The sequence below is a fragment of the Astatotilapia calliptera genome, chromosome 6 (assembly GCF_964374335.1).
Source record: "Astatotilapia calliptera chromosome 6, fAstCal68.1, whole genome shotgun sequence".
Taxonomy (NCBI): domain Eukaryota; kingdom Metazoa; phylum Chordata; class Actinopteri; order Cichliformes; family Cichlidae; genus Astatotilapia; species Astatotilapia calliptera.
The window spans coordinates 28945618-28961651 of NC_137427.1; the positions used below are offsets into that span (position 1 = coordinate 28945618).

Consider the following 16034-nt stretch of genomic DNA (forward strand, 5'->3'; position numbering starts at 1 on the left):
AGATTAATAATAATCATCATCATCATCACCAACACAAGCACTACAAGAGAATAAGAAAATAACCCATAATGCAAAAACACACCAAAACACAACAACTCAAAATACTGGGTCAAACTGACCCAGAACCGTGACAGGGGCTATGTTATTGGTGGGCTTTTGTCCCCTGCTATGGTCTCCCATGTCAAAGCTGTCCTGGGTGAAGGACCTGACAAAGAGCTGTTCAAAAACCCTTATGAAAAGATGATCCAGGGAGCAGTTCACCCTGCCTGATATAGAGTTACTTGGGCCCTGCCCTAAAGTCAGGCCCAGGGAGGGTGACCGAGGGCAAACACCTGGTGGCCGGGCTTTAGTGCATGGGGCCTGGCCGAGCACAGCCCATATAAGGGACGTGGGCCCACCCTCCTGTAGGCCCACCACCCTCAGGATTTGCCGTTGGGGGTCAGGTGCAATGTGTGCTGGCTGCGCTCAGGGGCAGAGACCCTGGCAGACCGATCCCCGACAACCAAGACTAGCAACTGGAACATGGAACATGACCTCTCTGGTGGGGAAGTAGCCTGAGCTAGTGCATAAGGTCGAGAGGTACTGGCTAGATATAATTGGGCTCACCTCAATGCACATCTTGGGCTCTAGAACTAGTTTCCTGGAGAGGGGGTGGAGTTTTCCAACATAGATGGCAGGATTCGGGTCAGGAAACAGGTCCTTACTGTCATTTGCATCTTTGCGCCAAACAACAGTTCAGTGTACCAGGTTTCTTTGATTCCCTGGGTGGGGTGCTTGAGGGTGCTCCACCTAGGGACTCTGTCATCTTACTGGGAAACTGTAACGCTCATGTGGGCATTAACAGTGAGCCCTGGAGGGGTTTGATTGGGCCAGATCTGAATCTAAGTGGTGTTTTGTTACTGGACTTGTTACTGAAGCAAACCAGAGTTTGTCCATAACAAGCACCTGCGGGTGTCCATAACTGCATGTGGCAACAGGAGACCCTAGGCCTCAGGTCGATGATCAATTTTGTAATTGTATAATTAGATCTGTGGCCATATGTTCTGGGCACTCGGAGGTGCTGAGCTGTCAACTGATGGAACTGGAACCGATGGAGAATCTGAATGGAGGCGCCCAGAGCTCCAAACAGAAAGGAGAATCTGACCGTTAGTTGAACCTCTGATACAGATGGAACAATGTGGTTTTCATTTCAGTCATGCAACACTGGACCAGACCTTTTTCCTCTCAATGATCAATCTCACTGTTCACAATGAAGCAGTTCGCAGTCATGTGTGAAGTGGCGGGAATAAGAATCAGAACCTCCAAATCAGAGGCCATGATCCTTGACCGGAAAAGGATGGAGAGCTCACTACTGGTCCGGGACAAGTTTAAGTGGAGTAGTTTAAGTATCTTGGGGTCTTGTTTGCAAGTGAGGAGAAAGTGGAGCGGGAGATCAACAGATGGATTTGTGCTGCAGCGATGCGGACACTGTACCAATCCATCATGGTGAAGAGAGAGCTGAGTGTAAAAGCGAAGCTCTTGATTTACCGGTTGATCTACATCCCCACCCTCAGCTATGGTCACAAGCTTTGGGTAGAGACCGAAAGAATGAGATCTCGAATACAAGCGGCTGAAATGAGCTCCGAAGGGTAGTTGGCCCCTCCCTCTGTTCGTAAGGGACAAGGCAGTGTAAGGAGTTCGGCCATCCGGAAGTGGCTCACAGTAAAGCCACAACTCCTCCATATCTATAGGATCCAGTTGAGCTGGTTCGGGCATCTGACAAGGCTACCTGCTGATGCCTCCTCGGTGAGGTGTTTCAGGCACTTACCACTGAGAGGAGGCTCCAGCTCCAGGACAGAACCAGGATACGCTGGAGGGATTATATCTTTCGGCTGGCCTGGGATTACCTTTGTGTTTCCCTGGACAAGCTGGAGGAGGTGGCCACGGACATGGAGCTCTGGGCGCCTCTGCTTAAGCTGCTGCCCTTGCAACCCGGCTCCTCTTGAAAGATGTTAACTCTGTATGAATTTGAATTTAAACACTGGGACCAGGATAACAAAAGGTTGAACATAAGTGGTGCTGGTACTGAAGTAAGTGGTACTGACAAGTAAACTGACAAGAAAATGCAACCGAAGGAGCATTTTCAACTAATTAGGTTAGCTGACAGCAGGTCAGTATAAAAAATCAGCATCTCAGAGAGGCAGAGTTATCAGAAGTAAAGATGGGCAGCGGTTCATCAATCTGCAAAAAACTGAGGCTACAAATTGTGGAACAATTTCAGAATAATGTTCCTCAGTGTAAAATATGGAAGACTTTTAATATTTCATCATCATCTGCAGTGCACAGGGAATCTAGAGAAATCTCTGTTTGTAAGAGACAAAGCCGAAAATCAGCGTTGTATGCTGGTGATCTTCAGGCCCTCGGGTAGCACTGCATTAAAAACAGGCATGATTCATCCATGGAATCACTGCATGGGCTCAGGAACATTTCCAGAAATCATTAAAACACTCTCTTTAGAGAGAGCAGTTGTCAACTGTCATGCCAACGTTCAGCATGCCTTCTTTAGAAACATACTTCATCAATACTTTCTTTTTCATAAAATTAATTGTAATTAATTAGCATCGCCAGTGACCCTCAAAGCACTGTGATATAAATGACACACTAGAAACAGTCCTGTATGGATACAAGATATGTAACTAGATCATTCTCCAGTTACAGTAACTCAGCGTTGTTGTAACGGATTCTGGATGTAGCAGCTTAGTAAGGATATTCTTGATGCCATCCATGGCCCCTGACTTTGTTTTATTAAATGATTATAATAATTTGCTTTGGATAATCAGTCTTTTAATCATTTTATTACTTTTTACTTATATTACTTGTGACTTTTAGATTTTAGTTTGCAGAAATTTTGACTTTTAATAAATATTATCTTCTTTTCCTGTGGTCGCCCAGATAAACTATCTTTAAAAAAAATGCCTAACTGAACAAACTGTGAAATGAAATCTTTGAGGACAGAAAACCATTTTGTCACATTGTTGCAGAGCTTTCAGAGCATCTCAGTTGAATTGTTTATTTTGAGCCACAGTTTATTTACTTTGCATTGAACTTGTAGTACATGTCCCCGTGCATCACCAGACTCACATCGATAATCCAAATTCTGCCCAGCTATTGGCATGTGATTTTGTCGAACAATGCACAGATTTCTAAAGCTTCTTAACAGGACAACATTATGTTAGTACAGCCAGTGACTCTTTCAAAAGCCAGTTTGTTTGTTTTTTTATTAAATTGGCCTCAGAAATTTTTGAAAAACACTGATATAAACATGACTGTTTAAATTTACTCTGCCACAATAACGCAACACACACACACTGCACCATTTAGGTTCAAATTCGAAATGGATAACCATTAATAGATGTACTCTGCTGGGCAAACATGATCTGGCACAGAAGGAAGCAAAACCAAATTTGGCCCTGTCCTCTCACCAAATCTCAAGCACACCAAATCAGGAAATCAAGAAAATGATGAAGAAAAGTGTCGTTGAAATATACATACAGCCCTGAACTCAGTAAGCTTTATGACTGTGTGGCATAGAAACAATCAATCAATCAATCAAGGCTTTATTCGCCACGTGCAGGTTGCCCTGCAGTGAAATAGGACCCCCCCACCCCACCCCCACCTTACAGACACAACACAGACATTACATGGGGATACAGGTCGGAGATCTGTAGCATTACAGAAAAAAAACCACTGAAATATACACTACAATGGAAAAGTACAAGAGGAAAAAAAGAGACCTCTACTCATGCTGGGCTCCTGGGAGGAAAGCATGAGAACAGGAAACAAAAAAACTCCTCTGCACAAAAAAGCAATAAAATTTCCACAGCACAACATTATGGAACACGTGACAAGCCACAGGGTCGGGTGGGGGGTGAGGAGTAATCCGAAGCAAACACAGCAGCCATCCTGCCCAGCGCTACCATTCCAGTGCGGGCTCAGACCCACTGTGTTCCCAGGAGGGAACAAGCATCGAAGGCGTTTGGAAAGGGAGGAGAGATGAGTGTGTGCATATCAGTGTATATGTATAAATGGTAAATGGCCTGTATTTATATAGCGCTTTACTAGTCCCTAAGGACCCCAAAGCGCTTTACATATCCAGTCATCCACCCATTCACACACACATTCACACACTGGTGATGGCAAGCTACATTGTAGCCACAGCCACCCTGGGGCGCACTGACAGAGTATGTGTGTGCGTGTCCAGAGTTCAGCTGAGACAGTGTCCTTCGCCCTGCTAGGCTAAGTAAACAGTCTTCCAGCCAACCCAATGTTGCCAATGTGGATTTGTTCAGGCTCTTATATTAAGGATTTCATTAGGGACAATGAAAACAGTTCCAGCTCACACATTCTGAGTGGAAGCTGAAGAAATGCCACTTTGACTCCATAAGAAACAGTTCACTGCTAACTAGGCGAGGACTAGAGCAAATGAAAGTTTGTGTAATATGGTTATGTCCCAACAGTTCTTTGTTCATCTACTGAACATTAAACATGACAATAATTTGACTGTCGCCATCCATTAAAATAGGACCCTCTGGGAATCACCAAGACCTTGTATATTATGAGCTACTATTCATCAGTTAGAGGTTAGTCAGTCCAGAAATAAGCAGTCAAGGTGATCAGAAGTAAACAGACAGAACCATTTATAATAATAATAATAATAATAATAATACATTTCATTTGAGGGCGCCTTTCAGAAACCCAAGGTCACCTTACAAAAAACACAATTAATAAAAGGAACAATAGTGATAAAATACATAAAATAAGTTAAAATTACAAAACAGAGCGTGACAACAGATAAAATCAGCATTAAAGCGAATAAGCCAGTTTAAACAGATGTGTTTTGAGCTGTGTCTTAAATACGGAGAGGGAGTCAATATTTCTTAGTGCAGGAGGAAGAGAGTTCCAGAGCCGAGGAGCAGAGCGACTGAAAGCTCTGTTCCCCATAGTGATAAGGTGTGAGGACGGAACAGTAAGATGAATAGCAGATGATGATCTGAGAGTGCGGGAAACAGTGGTGATATGGAGCAGGTCACACAAATATGAAGGAGCAGATTTATGGATACACTTGTATGCAAGAAGTAAGATTTTAAAATTTATCCTGGCTTCTATGGGCAACCAGTGAAGCTGCTGAAGAACTGGGGTAATATGAGCACTTAACGGAGTGCAAGTTATGACCCGAGCTGCAGAATTTTGAAGAAGTTGGAGTTTATGAAGGGACCTTTTAGGGAGACCAAATACGAGGGAATTACAGTAATCAATACGGGATGTAATAAGACTATGGACAAGGATGGCAGCAGCATGGGGAGTAAGGAAGGGACGGAGTCGGTGAATATTACGTAAATGGAAGTAAGCAGACCGTGTTATGTAATTAATGTGAGACTGGAATGAAAGAGTATTATCAAGTATGACACCCAAACTCTTAACCTGAGGGGAGGGAAGGGTGGGAGAATTTTCAACGTTAATGGAAAAGCTGTGGGATTTGGTTAAGATAGATGGTGTACCAACAAGTAAAACTTCAGTTTTATTACTGTTAAGTTTGAGGAAATTGGAGGAGAACCAGGATCTAATCTCAATAAGACAGTCTGAGAGGGAGGTAGGTGGGAGGGATGAATTGGGTTTAGAAGAAAGGTAGAGCTGGGTGTCATCGGCATAACAGTGAAAATTTAGATTATATTTTCGGAATATATAACCAAGAGGAAGCATATAAATAATGAATAAAAGAGGCCCCAATACTGAACCCTGGGGCACACCAGCAGAAACAGGATAGAGAGCTGAAGAATGGGATTTAAGTTGGATAAACTGAGTGCGGTCTGAGAGATAGGAGGTAAACCAGGTAAGTGGGGTATGACTAATACCAATGGAAGCTAACTGTCCAGTTCAGAGTCACACAGGTAGCTGTAGCCTGTGCTGTGGGGCGAGAGGCAGTACACTGAACAGACAGACAATCATTCTCGCAATTTAGAAGCACTGATAAACCCATGCATTTTTTTTTCTTTTGGACTATGTCAGGAAATGGCTGGACACCACTAGATTTGATCCCTGTGGATGTAAAGAAACAATGCTAATCCAGAACAAGCAGCTATTAATGATAAACCTTTTAAGTGCAAAAACAAAAAAATCGTGGCCACAGCAATGGAAATAGGGCATTATTTCTACAATTAGCAGGAGTGGTAAGAAAGAAAGGAGCAGTAGAGCGCAGACTGAACTGGTTAAAGCAACTTGGAGAGCACAAATTATTATTATTATTATTATTAGTGTCAAGAAAAGAAGGACATGCTGTGTTCTCGCTTCACGCAGGAAATATAACGAGATTCGGAAGAGTAGAGGTTAAAGATTTGGCTTTTTTCCATTTCAACCTCCTGGCCTATAGGTGGCGCTAATAAGCTGCTAGCTGTCCTTTTACCTCTTTACTTCCGGGGTATTCGGTCGTTGGAGCGTCGCGGTAGTCATGTTTTTGCGTCCGTGATACTTTTCGGGGAGCGTGCTTTGTTTACTGAAAAAAGGGATATTTTCCGCTTCTTTATAATACTGCTTTATTTTTACCGCCACAATGACTGAGGTAAGAAGATATTTGAAGTCCGTTTTTTTTGTCTTTTTTGTGCTTCCGCCCGCCCGGCAGACACATAGCCCCGCTCGGCTAATAACTGCAACCACACGCTTATGGTTTTGTTTGCATTACACATAGTAAAAAGTAATTACTCCCAAAGTTTGCCGTGGTTGCACTCGTTTAAAACCCACGTTTTACTATTTATTATCATCTACAGGATGTTCAGAAGCACTCAGTCCACACTCTGGTCTTCAGATCTCTTAAAAGGACTCATGATATGTTTGTGTCTGATCACGCCAAGTCCATCGCGCTGGATGATGAAAGGTAAACGTCACAGTGTTACCTTCTAATGATTTGAAGTTGTGTTTTGGGGTAAATTAAATTCACATAGCAAGCTCTAATGTCATGTGAAATTGTTGTAGAGGTTCGATTGAACAATTTTGTACTAGCGCTTTGTATTAATATTGCTCGCTAGTCCAGATAAATGAGGAGGGTTGCCTCAGGAAGGGCATCTCATGTAAATAAAAAAATCTTTGCCAGTAGTGAGACCTACTATCATTTATGGTTTGGAGAGATTGGCAATGACAAAAAACAGGAGCTGATGCTGGTGGTGGCAGAGCTGAAGAATCTTTTCATTGGGCGTGACTGGGGTGGATAAAAATGAGTATATTGCAGGGAGATCTCAGGTTGAGTACTTTGAAGACAGAGAGCTGGATGTAGAGAAACAAGGCGGAGATGTTTTGGACATGTGCAGAGGAGGGTTTGGACAAAGGGTGTTTAAGATTGACCTCCCAAGCAGGAGAGAAAGACAAAGGAGGACATGCAGAGTGTTTGACACAGGACGATGTTCAGGATAGGGTGAGAAGGAGACATATGTTCTGCTGTTGTTGGGGAACAGTCAAAAAAGAAGGATTTGTAGATGCAACACTAAAGAGCATCAATTTGTCAGGAGTTTATTTTCAGTTTACCAGCAACTCTTTTTGTCTGTAAATTTATACTGACATTATGGTAATAAGTAGGAAGTTAAAGCGCTATCAATTTCCTGCTCCAAGAAACAGAAATCTCTGTGTGTTACTGTGTGTTGTTCATGTGTTTCAATATCATTATGCTAATTTAATCAAACATATTAGATGTTTTAAGGGGAAATGCATCATTATGTCATCTGCTTGCAGCCACAAGTTGAAGATGGGGGTTAAACTGAAAGCAGACTACGGTGCAGTGTTACACCTGCCCATCCTGAGGGAAGGGAAAGACAGAGCCTCACACCTTTCGGGCAGCATGGAAGGCCACCAGAACTACGCTCAGCCAGGTGAGGATGAAAGTGTCACTGCATGTCAGAGTCACTCTTAAGTGTGCCAACAATTTATTATTAACAAATATGTGGAAATGTAGATATTTTTTTTATTATGTTTTGCTGTCAAAAAGCTCCGTTTGTCTTTAAATTTAGCTTTTCTTTGTTATTCTGAAACCTTTTATTTCAAAACTACATGATTTAAAGACATTTTGGGAATATTATTTATGTTTTAGGTGAGGACCCAGAATACCTGATCACTGGGACACATGCCTACCCGTCTGGACCAGGTAAATACTCTCAATTTGTGACTTTTTAATTTAATTTCATCATCCAATTGGAGCGTTTATAACCAGTATTTTTTTATTCGCCAGGGGTGGCATTGACCACTGACACAAAGATGCACAGGAATCCCAGTGACACCGGAGTACACTCCATGGCGTTAGTTTTACCCCCATCGCAAGCTAGGTAAACTTTGGCCCTCACACACACAAACACAGTACAAAGGGAGTCAGTCACCAGTAGTAATTTAGCATAAAAGCACTAATAACAAAATGATGCTTACTCACACATAAACCATCATTTACTCTGTGGGTCATTTGTAGGCAGGACGCGAGTCGCACAGCAGCCAGTATTGCTGACATCCACCGGCATGCAGGAGGAGCAGAGCGATCTCACCCTCCGTCATCTGCAGTGGTAGGTCACAGTGTATTCCTACTTTTACTCAGCCTTATCGGTTTGAAAGAAAGAAGTGCAAAACTGATCATCCGTGTGTTTTCAGTCACTCCTGGAGGGAGGTGGGACCAGAAATTCTGCCCTCATGAGGAGAGCGCCCACAATGCCCAAACCTCAGTGGCATCCGCCATGGAAACTGTTTCGGGTAACTATAAATCATTTCAACTTTTCTAAGTTTAAGCTTTGCTCGACACGATACAGTGGGTAAGGTCTGGGTTCTGTGTTTTGCTTAACTGTAGTTTGTTTTGTCTGGTAGGTCATCAGCGGCCACCTTGGCTGGGTGAGGTCCATTGCTGTAGAGCCTGGGAATCAGTGGTTTGTCACAGGCTCTGCTGATAGGACTATAAAGGTGAGTCAAGCAGGAAATAACAGTAAGCGACAAACTAAAAATGGCTCATCTGACATGGACTGACTAAATTAGCTCTCCTCCGAGTCATCTCTCCTCGGGATCGTTACCTGTGTTTGTTTCATAGATTGTTTTCTGTAGGCTCCAACATGCCACAGTGCCTGCTTGCAACTTTAATACCCTGCTCTTCACAGATGATTAAGTTATACTAAAAGCCCAATTTTTACCTATTAAACTGACTATGTTTCTAAATTAATCTCAGATTATCTTAATTTGACTTGAAGGCTGCCTGTCTTGACAGATCTGGGACCTGGCCAGTGGAAAACTGAAACTCTCTCTGACTGGACACATCAGCACAGTGCGTGGGGTGGCGGTCAGCAGCCGCAGTCCTTACCTTTTTTCTTGCGGGGAGGACAAGCAGGTCAAATGTTGGGATCTGGAGTACAACAAGGTATACTTTCAAACAAGGGAGTTATTGGTTTGTGTCATTCAAAACAGTTTATTTAGCGGCTTTATGCTGTAATGATTTACACATTCACCTGTGAAGGTTCCTTTGGGAGGTGACACAAATGTTTTTTGGGGGCTGCATCTGGCATAAAAGCTTTTCCCAATAAAACAGGCACAGCCCTGGTGAATAAAGGTGCAACTGAAACTAGCTAACTTGCTTCTGTTGTGGCTCATTTTCTTCTTTTTCTCTCCTTGTAATGTTGTGGATGTTTCTTGACTATATTGGTTTATATTTTAGGTAATTAGGCACTATCACGGACACCTCAGCGCAGTGTATGATCTGGATCTGCATCCAACCATCGACGTGCTCGTGACGTGCAGCAGAGATGCCACAGCGAGGGTAAGCTCTTACTTTGTGTTGAATCAGCGAATGACATTGATGGAATGACCTAAATGGATCAGGTTTAAGCAGTACAGTGCAGAAAACTGTGTGACAAACAGCCACAGACTGAGCAGCAGGCATACCGTCATCTAAATGTTCTCCGTTGATGTTTCATCGTGGGACTTTCAACTGCGTTGGTATAACGACCCCTCACATATTGAGGTGGTTGTTAATCATAATGGAAAATGACCGAAACAGAGTAGAGTCAAGGCACATAGGTACTAGTGAAAAGAAACTTACCAGTCATGGATCGGCCCCCTCCAGCGCTCAGACCTCAAAGTGTGGGATCATCTTCACAGAGGAGAGAACCAAAGACAGCCAACATCCAAAGAAGAGCTTTGTTTGTCCACCACAAAGCCCAGACTTAAAATTACAAGAAAGCTTGTCTCAAAGAGAGAAGAGAAAATACGAAGAAACGAGGGGTGGCTCAACCCTTTTGCACAGTACTATATTATAATAATAATGGATTGCATTTATATAGCGCTTTTCGAGACCCTCAAAGCTCTTTACAGTTCCACTATTCACTCTCACATTCACACACTGGTGGCGGCAAGCTACAGTTGTAGCCACAGCTGCCCTGGGGCAGACTCTTCCACTAAAGGGCTGTGTTCAGATGTGATGTGGGTTATGAGATGACACTAACTGCTTGTCCTCCCGGTCCATGCAGGTGTGGGACATCAGGACGAAGGCAAATGTGCACACACTGACCGGTCACACAAACACTGTGGCCACGGTGAGATGTCAAGCAGCAGAACCACAAATTATCACAGGTACAATTATGTTTTTTCAAATCGCTCACAACAGCAGTATAAACCCCTCAGTAAGACAGGCTTTAAAGTGGTTTCTCTTCACTCTTGCCCCTAATGTGTGCTTGGTTTGTGCAGGGAGCCACGATTCAACCATCAGGCTGTGGGATCTGATTGCTGGGAAAACCAGAGCAACTCTTACAAACCACAAGAAGTCTGTGCGAACTCTGGTCCTGCACCCCAGACAGTAAGTGGTGTTTTATATGGTGGCGTTGGTTGGAGTGGAGGAAACGCAGCATGCAGACTCCTCAAACAATGCATATTCAAAATTGGTTTGTTGTTATAAATATGTTTTTACAGAAGCTCCTTCGACATGAGGCAGGTAAATGCAGGTGTTACTAATCGCATCAGTTAGTTTTAAGCCTAATTAATGTGATTAGTAACACCTTTGTTTACCTGTTTGATGCCAAAGTGAATCCTGTAATTTAAAAGAAATAAAGTTTTGATTGATAATGAAGATAAATTAAAGCTTGAGTCATGATTTAGGATTACAGGAGCACATTTGTTCATAACTTTAATTGCAAGAACTCATTAAGAGTTGTTGTTCTTCAGATATCGATGTCATATTTGTTGTTTTGCAGATATACTTTTGCCTCTGGATCCGCCGATAACATCAAGCAGTGGATGTTCCCAGATGGAAACTTCATCCAGAACCTGTCGGGCCACAACGCCATCATCAACACTCTGGCTGTTAACTCTGATGGCGTGTTGGTGTCTGGAGGTAATAAAGAGCTGCGGTGCTGTCTTTAACTGTCTGCCTTTTTTGTTTGCTTGTTTTAAATCATTTTATTGAGGCTAATGTTGACCTCATTACACACAGCCGACAATGGAACTATCCACATGTGGGACTGGAGGACCGGATACAATTTCCAGCGTATCCACGCAGCCGTGCAGCCCGGATCTCTGGACAGCGAGTCGGGAATCTTCGCTTGCATGTTCGACCACTCTGAAAGCCGACTGATCACGGCAGAGGCTGACAAGACCATTAAAGTTTACAAGGAGGATGACACCGCTGTACGCTACACTGTTACACTCTACTTGTATTTCTGTGCCGATTCTTATGCAGCAGGAAATAAAATAAATAATAACCATGTTTTCTTTCCTGCAGACAGAAGAAAGCCACCCAGTCAACTGGAAACCAGAAATCCTCAAGAGAAAAAGATTCTAAAGATTTATTTGTTTTTCTTGCCACAGTAACAGCAGTGAATTATATTTCCACCAACTTTTGTTTGCTTGTGCTTTTTCTGTCAGGCAAACTCTCAGCTTTCTCAGAAGCATGCTCTTTATTCTAAAAACCATTTGCAGTCCTCGTTGTGTGATGTTAGTCCGATAAAGCAGCCGTTACGGACTGCCAGGAACCTCCCCGAGCGTTTGTTCTTGATGATAACGGCTCTCTGATAGCTCTGATCCGACTCGTCCACCAACAGTAGCCACTCTTCACCTTCAGAAGGACAGACTTCAGAGTGGACCTGCTCAAGTCAAACCCTTCAAAGGAAATGTGTTTGGAAGTTTTAGCCAAGAAAGAAAAAACTTGTATTGTTTCAGCAGAATTGGTGTTTGTACAGACATGGAAAGTTTATTATGCTCCATTTGAATAAAGACCACATTTTTCACATGCCTGCGTTTGTTCAGTTGAGGTGGGTTTTGTGTACTCACCGAGGTATCCGTGGGTGAAGGCGTTCCTGTAGTACTTACAGCCGTCACCCTTGATCTAGCACTGATGAATAATTTTCCATATTTTTCTCCCAGTTAACAGTAATTGAATTGCTTTCATTAAAGCGAGTTTTTACCAGACAACCTTTCTATTGAGGGGGATTTATTATTCCTGTTGTGTAACGATGTTCAACTAAGTTTTTTATGAAAATGTGGCTCAGCTACGAAACAGTCTGGCAAATTTCTTCTGACCTCTGAAAATATCTTCACTTAGAGAACTGCTCATTGGTTATTTTCTCTTTTTGAGACCATCCTTTGGCACATGGTGTTGTTTGTTAATGTTTCCATGGCTACCTAAGTCCTGCATGTAGAGCTTGGAGAGAGAACGACAGAAGGCTCGGCCAGGTTTCTTCTTCAGACGGGCTTTTCTTGGCTCTGGCTGCTCCTCCACCTCCTTCGGAGGTTCTTCAACCGTCAGTAGGTGGCCCGCATTATACATGATCTCCTCTTCTAGAGACCTGAGACACATGTCAAAGTGCTCTTCATCCTCCTCTGCATTTCTGGGAGACGACAGCATTGATGGTTGAGAGTTCAGATGTTACAGTTAGGTGCACTTGTGATCTCTAAAATATATTTTATTTAGCTAAGATATTTTTTTCCAAGACAACATGAAATGGTGACATTGTTCCAGGAAATTCAAGGACACGTGTGACTGAAGGACGACACTTTCTAACAAATGCAGTTTCCGTCCTGCTAAAATTTCAGGTTTTAAAACGTGTGCTCCTCACCTGAAGTCCACCCACAGCAGGCCTGCAGTGATCAGTCCCAGCCACTCACTGGCCTCCCAGTTGTTTGTCAACATCACCGGCACAATGATGACCTGCTGTTTTTCGGCATAGTTGAGTTCCTTCTTACAGCACTGTGATCCCTGGTAAGCCGGAGTCATAAACGGACAGATCACAGCAGCCTCTTCCACTCCTGCAGCCATGCTGAAAACGCACACAGATTTAATATGCACAACACAGTAGTGATGAAGCCCATCAGAGATTAGAACAGATGAAACCTGTTATCCACGTCACTTTGCACTCACGCGTCGTTGATGTTGCCCGTCACCCCTCCTTCGATGTCCCTGTGTCCATCCACACAGGGAGCCCCTCATCTTTCAGGTGATCGTATATCTTCTTGACAAGAGGCTGATCATCCCACTGGTAGGAGAGCAAAATGTGAGACGGCATTTTTTTGGTTTTTTAAATTTTACTTAGATTTATGAGAAAGAAAAAGTCCTGTGATGCTTTGGAGTGGGTGGTTTCTGAGTTGCTGAGCAAACTAACCCAGACAATGAGCCCCTTAGCTATGCTGCTTGTTTACTGTGGTCAGATTACACCTGTTGTGCGGTTGCAGCAGGCCATGATCGCAACTACAAGCTGCAGGACAAACGAGAGGTCAGCAATGACAGTAAACTGTAAGACCAGCATTTTCCAGCCATTCCTACCATTTATTATTTATACTGAGCACAGTTTAGACTTACAACAGACAGACTGAAGTCTGTTATGAAGAAATAAGAAACGCCCTATTTGTGTTTATGATACCATTTACTTTAGCTATGACGGATATTATTGTAATGTTTTTCTGGTTTAAATATAATTAGTTTAGGTTTTTATGCAACAGTGTTTTTAAAGAAGCACAAACTGCACAAACAAATTTACATTTATTCAGAAATCCTTGTACATTAGTATCAGCTGCTAACAAACTGCAATCATGTCGTTATTATCAGGGTGGTTTCTTTCATCTTGTGTTAGTTTTATGCTTCCGTTTCAAAGAGAAAATCATAAAAAAAGTATCTTGTTTGTGAAGTTTTAAATATTTTATGCAGAAACATTGAAATATTCAGGAAAAATTAACTATCATCATTGTAAAACTGTAAAATTGTATATAAAATAGGTTTTTGTTTTTTTTTCCCCAGTGAAGGAAGCAAGCTCCCATGCAGTAATCATCTTTTATACATTTCAGAGCTCTTGCTTGCTTTATGCTCCTGAGAGCTGTGGCAAGAATCTTCCCATTGAACATGAGATATCAATGTAAAGCCCAGGATGTCCTCTATTTGGTACAGCAGGACTTATTGGGATAGCTAAAATAAGTCAAAAGATATAGACCAAGAATAAATGTCCATTACAGAGGACATAAATGAATAGGCTGGTTCTCAGCTATTCATGGACTTTGCAAATGCACAACCCCCACACAGCCACTAGGGGGACCCCAAGCTGCAAGCTCATCCTCATATATTTGGGAAAATATTTAAATGACCTGTTTTCATTTGGAGCCAGCTGCTCTCTTCTGTGTGTTTACTGAAACACTTGTGTGGTTAAAACTGAAATGTGGGATATTGCCAAAGCTTGGCTGCAACGACAGGGAAGCTGTGGTGGATCATTAAAAAAAAAAAAATCACCATTAGGATATCTTGTTGTGAATGAAGTCTGCATATGATGTATGACTGACAGCCTCACATCTTCACGAGGAGAGTAAGGGTGGCCCAGGCTGCAGTGAAACCCGGATTGCATCAAAATGTGTTTATTTTTTAAGCATAAAATTAAGAAAAGAAGAAGAAATCTACAGAAATATGCCCATGATAAAGGAAATATTTGCTTCTGTGGAGGAGGAGCCAGAATTTGAATAAAAAAATAAAAACAAAAACAGAAAGCTGAAGTTGAAGAGGATGTATTACTCTTCTTATTGTTGTTGGGCTTTTCTTATTTGAACTTTAAAATAGATGCTATAGTTTCTTTGTATTTTAATATGGTATTTCACTTTATTTTCACCTTATGGTGTAATTTTCACACCGGTGTGGATGCCAGTTAGGTTTTGATTTGAAATAGCGGTTTCATTAATTTTATGTTCACCTGGAAAATTTTGGAGGAAAACTGTGCGAAGAAGCTTCATTATTTACTTTTATGTAGATTTTAATTGCTTGCACCAATTTTTAGGTCTTTCATCTGAATTTGAGATACATAATTATCACCATGGATCATTGGATCAGCTTAAAGAATTTAACCTCTCCACCCCCACCCTCCCAGTTATCGTGTTATAAACAGCGATCCCCAAAGAGAATCTCAAAAAGCTAGAAACGGCCCTGATAAACTTCAGTATTTTGCTGAGAAGCTCGTGTGGATGTTACATTGAGAATCCTTAGACCTGAGGAGACATCGTCACCCCAACCCCCCTAGGACTAAGTGACCGGATAGCCTTGATTTTTCCTTTCTTTTCCTTTTAAAGAGTGGTACAGTTTCTGCTTTTTACCAGCAGAGTGAGCCACCCTAACACTTATATGTTCCTTTGCTTAGACGGGAGCACTTTATTAAATCACTTCAAGCTCATACTAACCACATTACCACAAAGGGGCCTTTTAGGACACCGTTTTGGCTCAACTGGTGTGACATCCGTATTTATTCCACTTTCCACCTGACTTCTTCCACAGGTCAGCTATACTAGGCCACGTGTCAGCAAGAGGCACTGAAGGTAATCTCTCAGCCTAATTAAATCTTAAGCAATCAGGGCCACAGATGGAGCCGACCAGCGTGGGACGCGCCGCCTGCCAGGAGGAGTGTTCACGGCGCACAGTTGGTGCCAGTCAGAGGTGTCGAGTTATGTGAAGGAGCCAAAGGGGGATTTGCACTGTGCCATGGCTGATTAGGCAACGGTTCACGCAACAAGCTACTGAAGTACGGTGAAGGAGA

The 16034-nt window shown here is 42.6% G+C and overlaps 2 protein-coding genes across 2 annotated transcripts; one reads left to right on the forward strand and one right to left on the reverse strand.

Annotated features, from left to right (window-relative positions):
* The first annotated feature begins 6445 nt into the window (after positions 1–6445).
* plrg1 (pleiotropic regulator 1) lies at positions 6446–12265 on the forward strand. Its single transcript, XM_026171497.2, has 15 exons — positions 6446–6595; positions 6801–6907; positions 7756–7892; positions 8111–8164; positions 8249–8342; positions 8480–8570; positions 8656–8754; positions 8866–8958; positions 9257–9406; positions 9701–9802; positions 10512–10614; positions 10729–10837; positions 11232–11371; positions 11471–11664; positions 11759–12265. Exons 1-15 carry the CDS (start codon positions 6587–6589, stop codon positions 11816–11818), a joined length of 1542 nt encoding a protein of 513 aa, XP_026027282.1. The 5' UTR covers positions 6446–6586; the 3' UTR covers positions 11819–12265.
* Positions 12266–12419: 154 nt separating this feature from the next.
* Positions 12420–16029, reverse strand: LOC145429484 (uncharacterized). Its single transcript, XM_080303066.1, has 2 exons — positions 13092–16029; positions 12420–12863 (listed from the first exon to the last, which is right to left on the reverse strand). The coding sequence occupies exons 1-2, from the start codon at positions 13289–13291 to the stop codon at positions 12593–12595; spliced, it is 471 nt and encodes a 156-aa protein (XP_080159192.1). The 5' UTR covers positions 13292–16029; the 3' UTR covers positions 12420–12592.
* Positions 16030–16034: the final 5 nt, after the last annotated feature.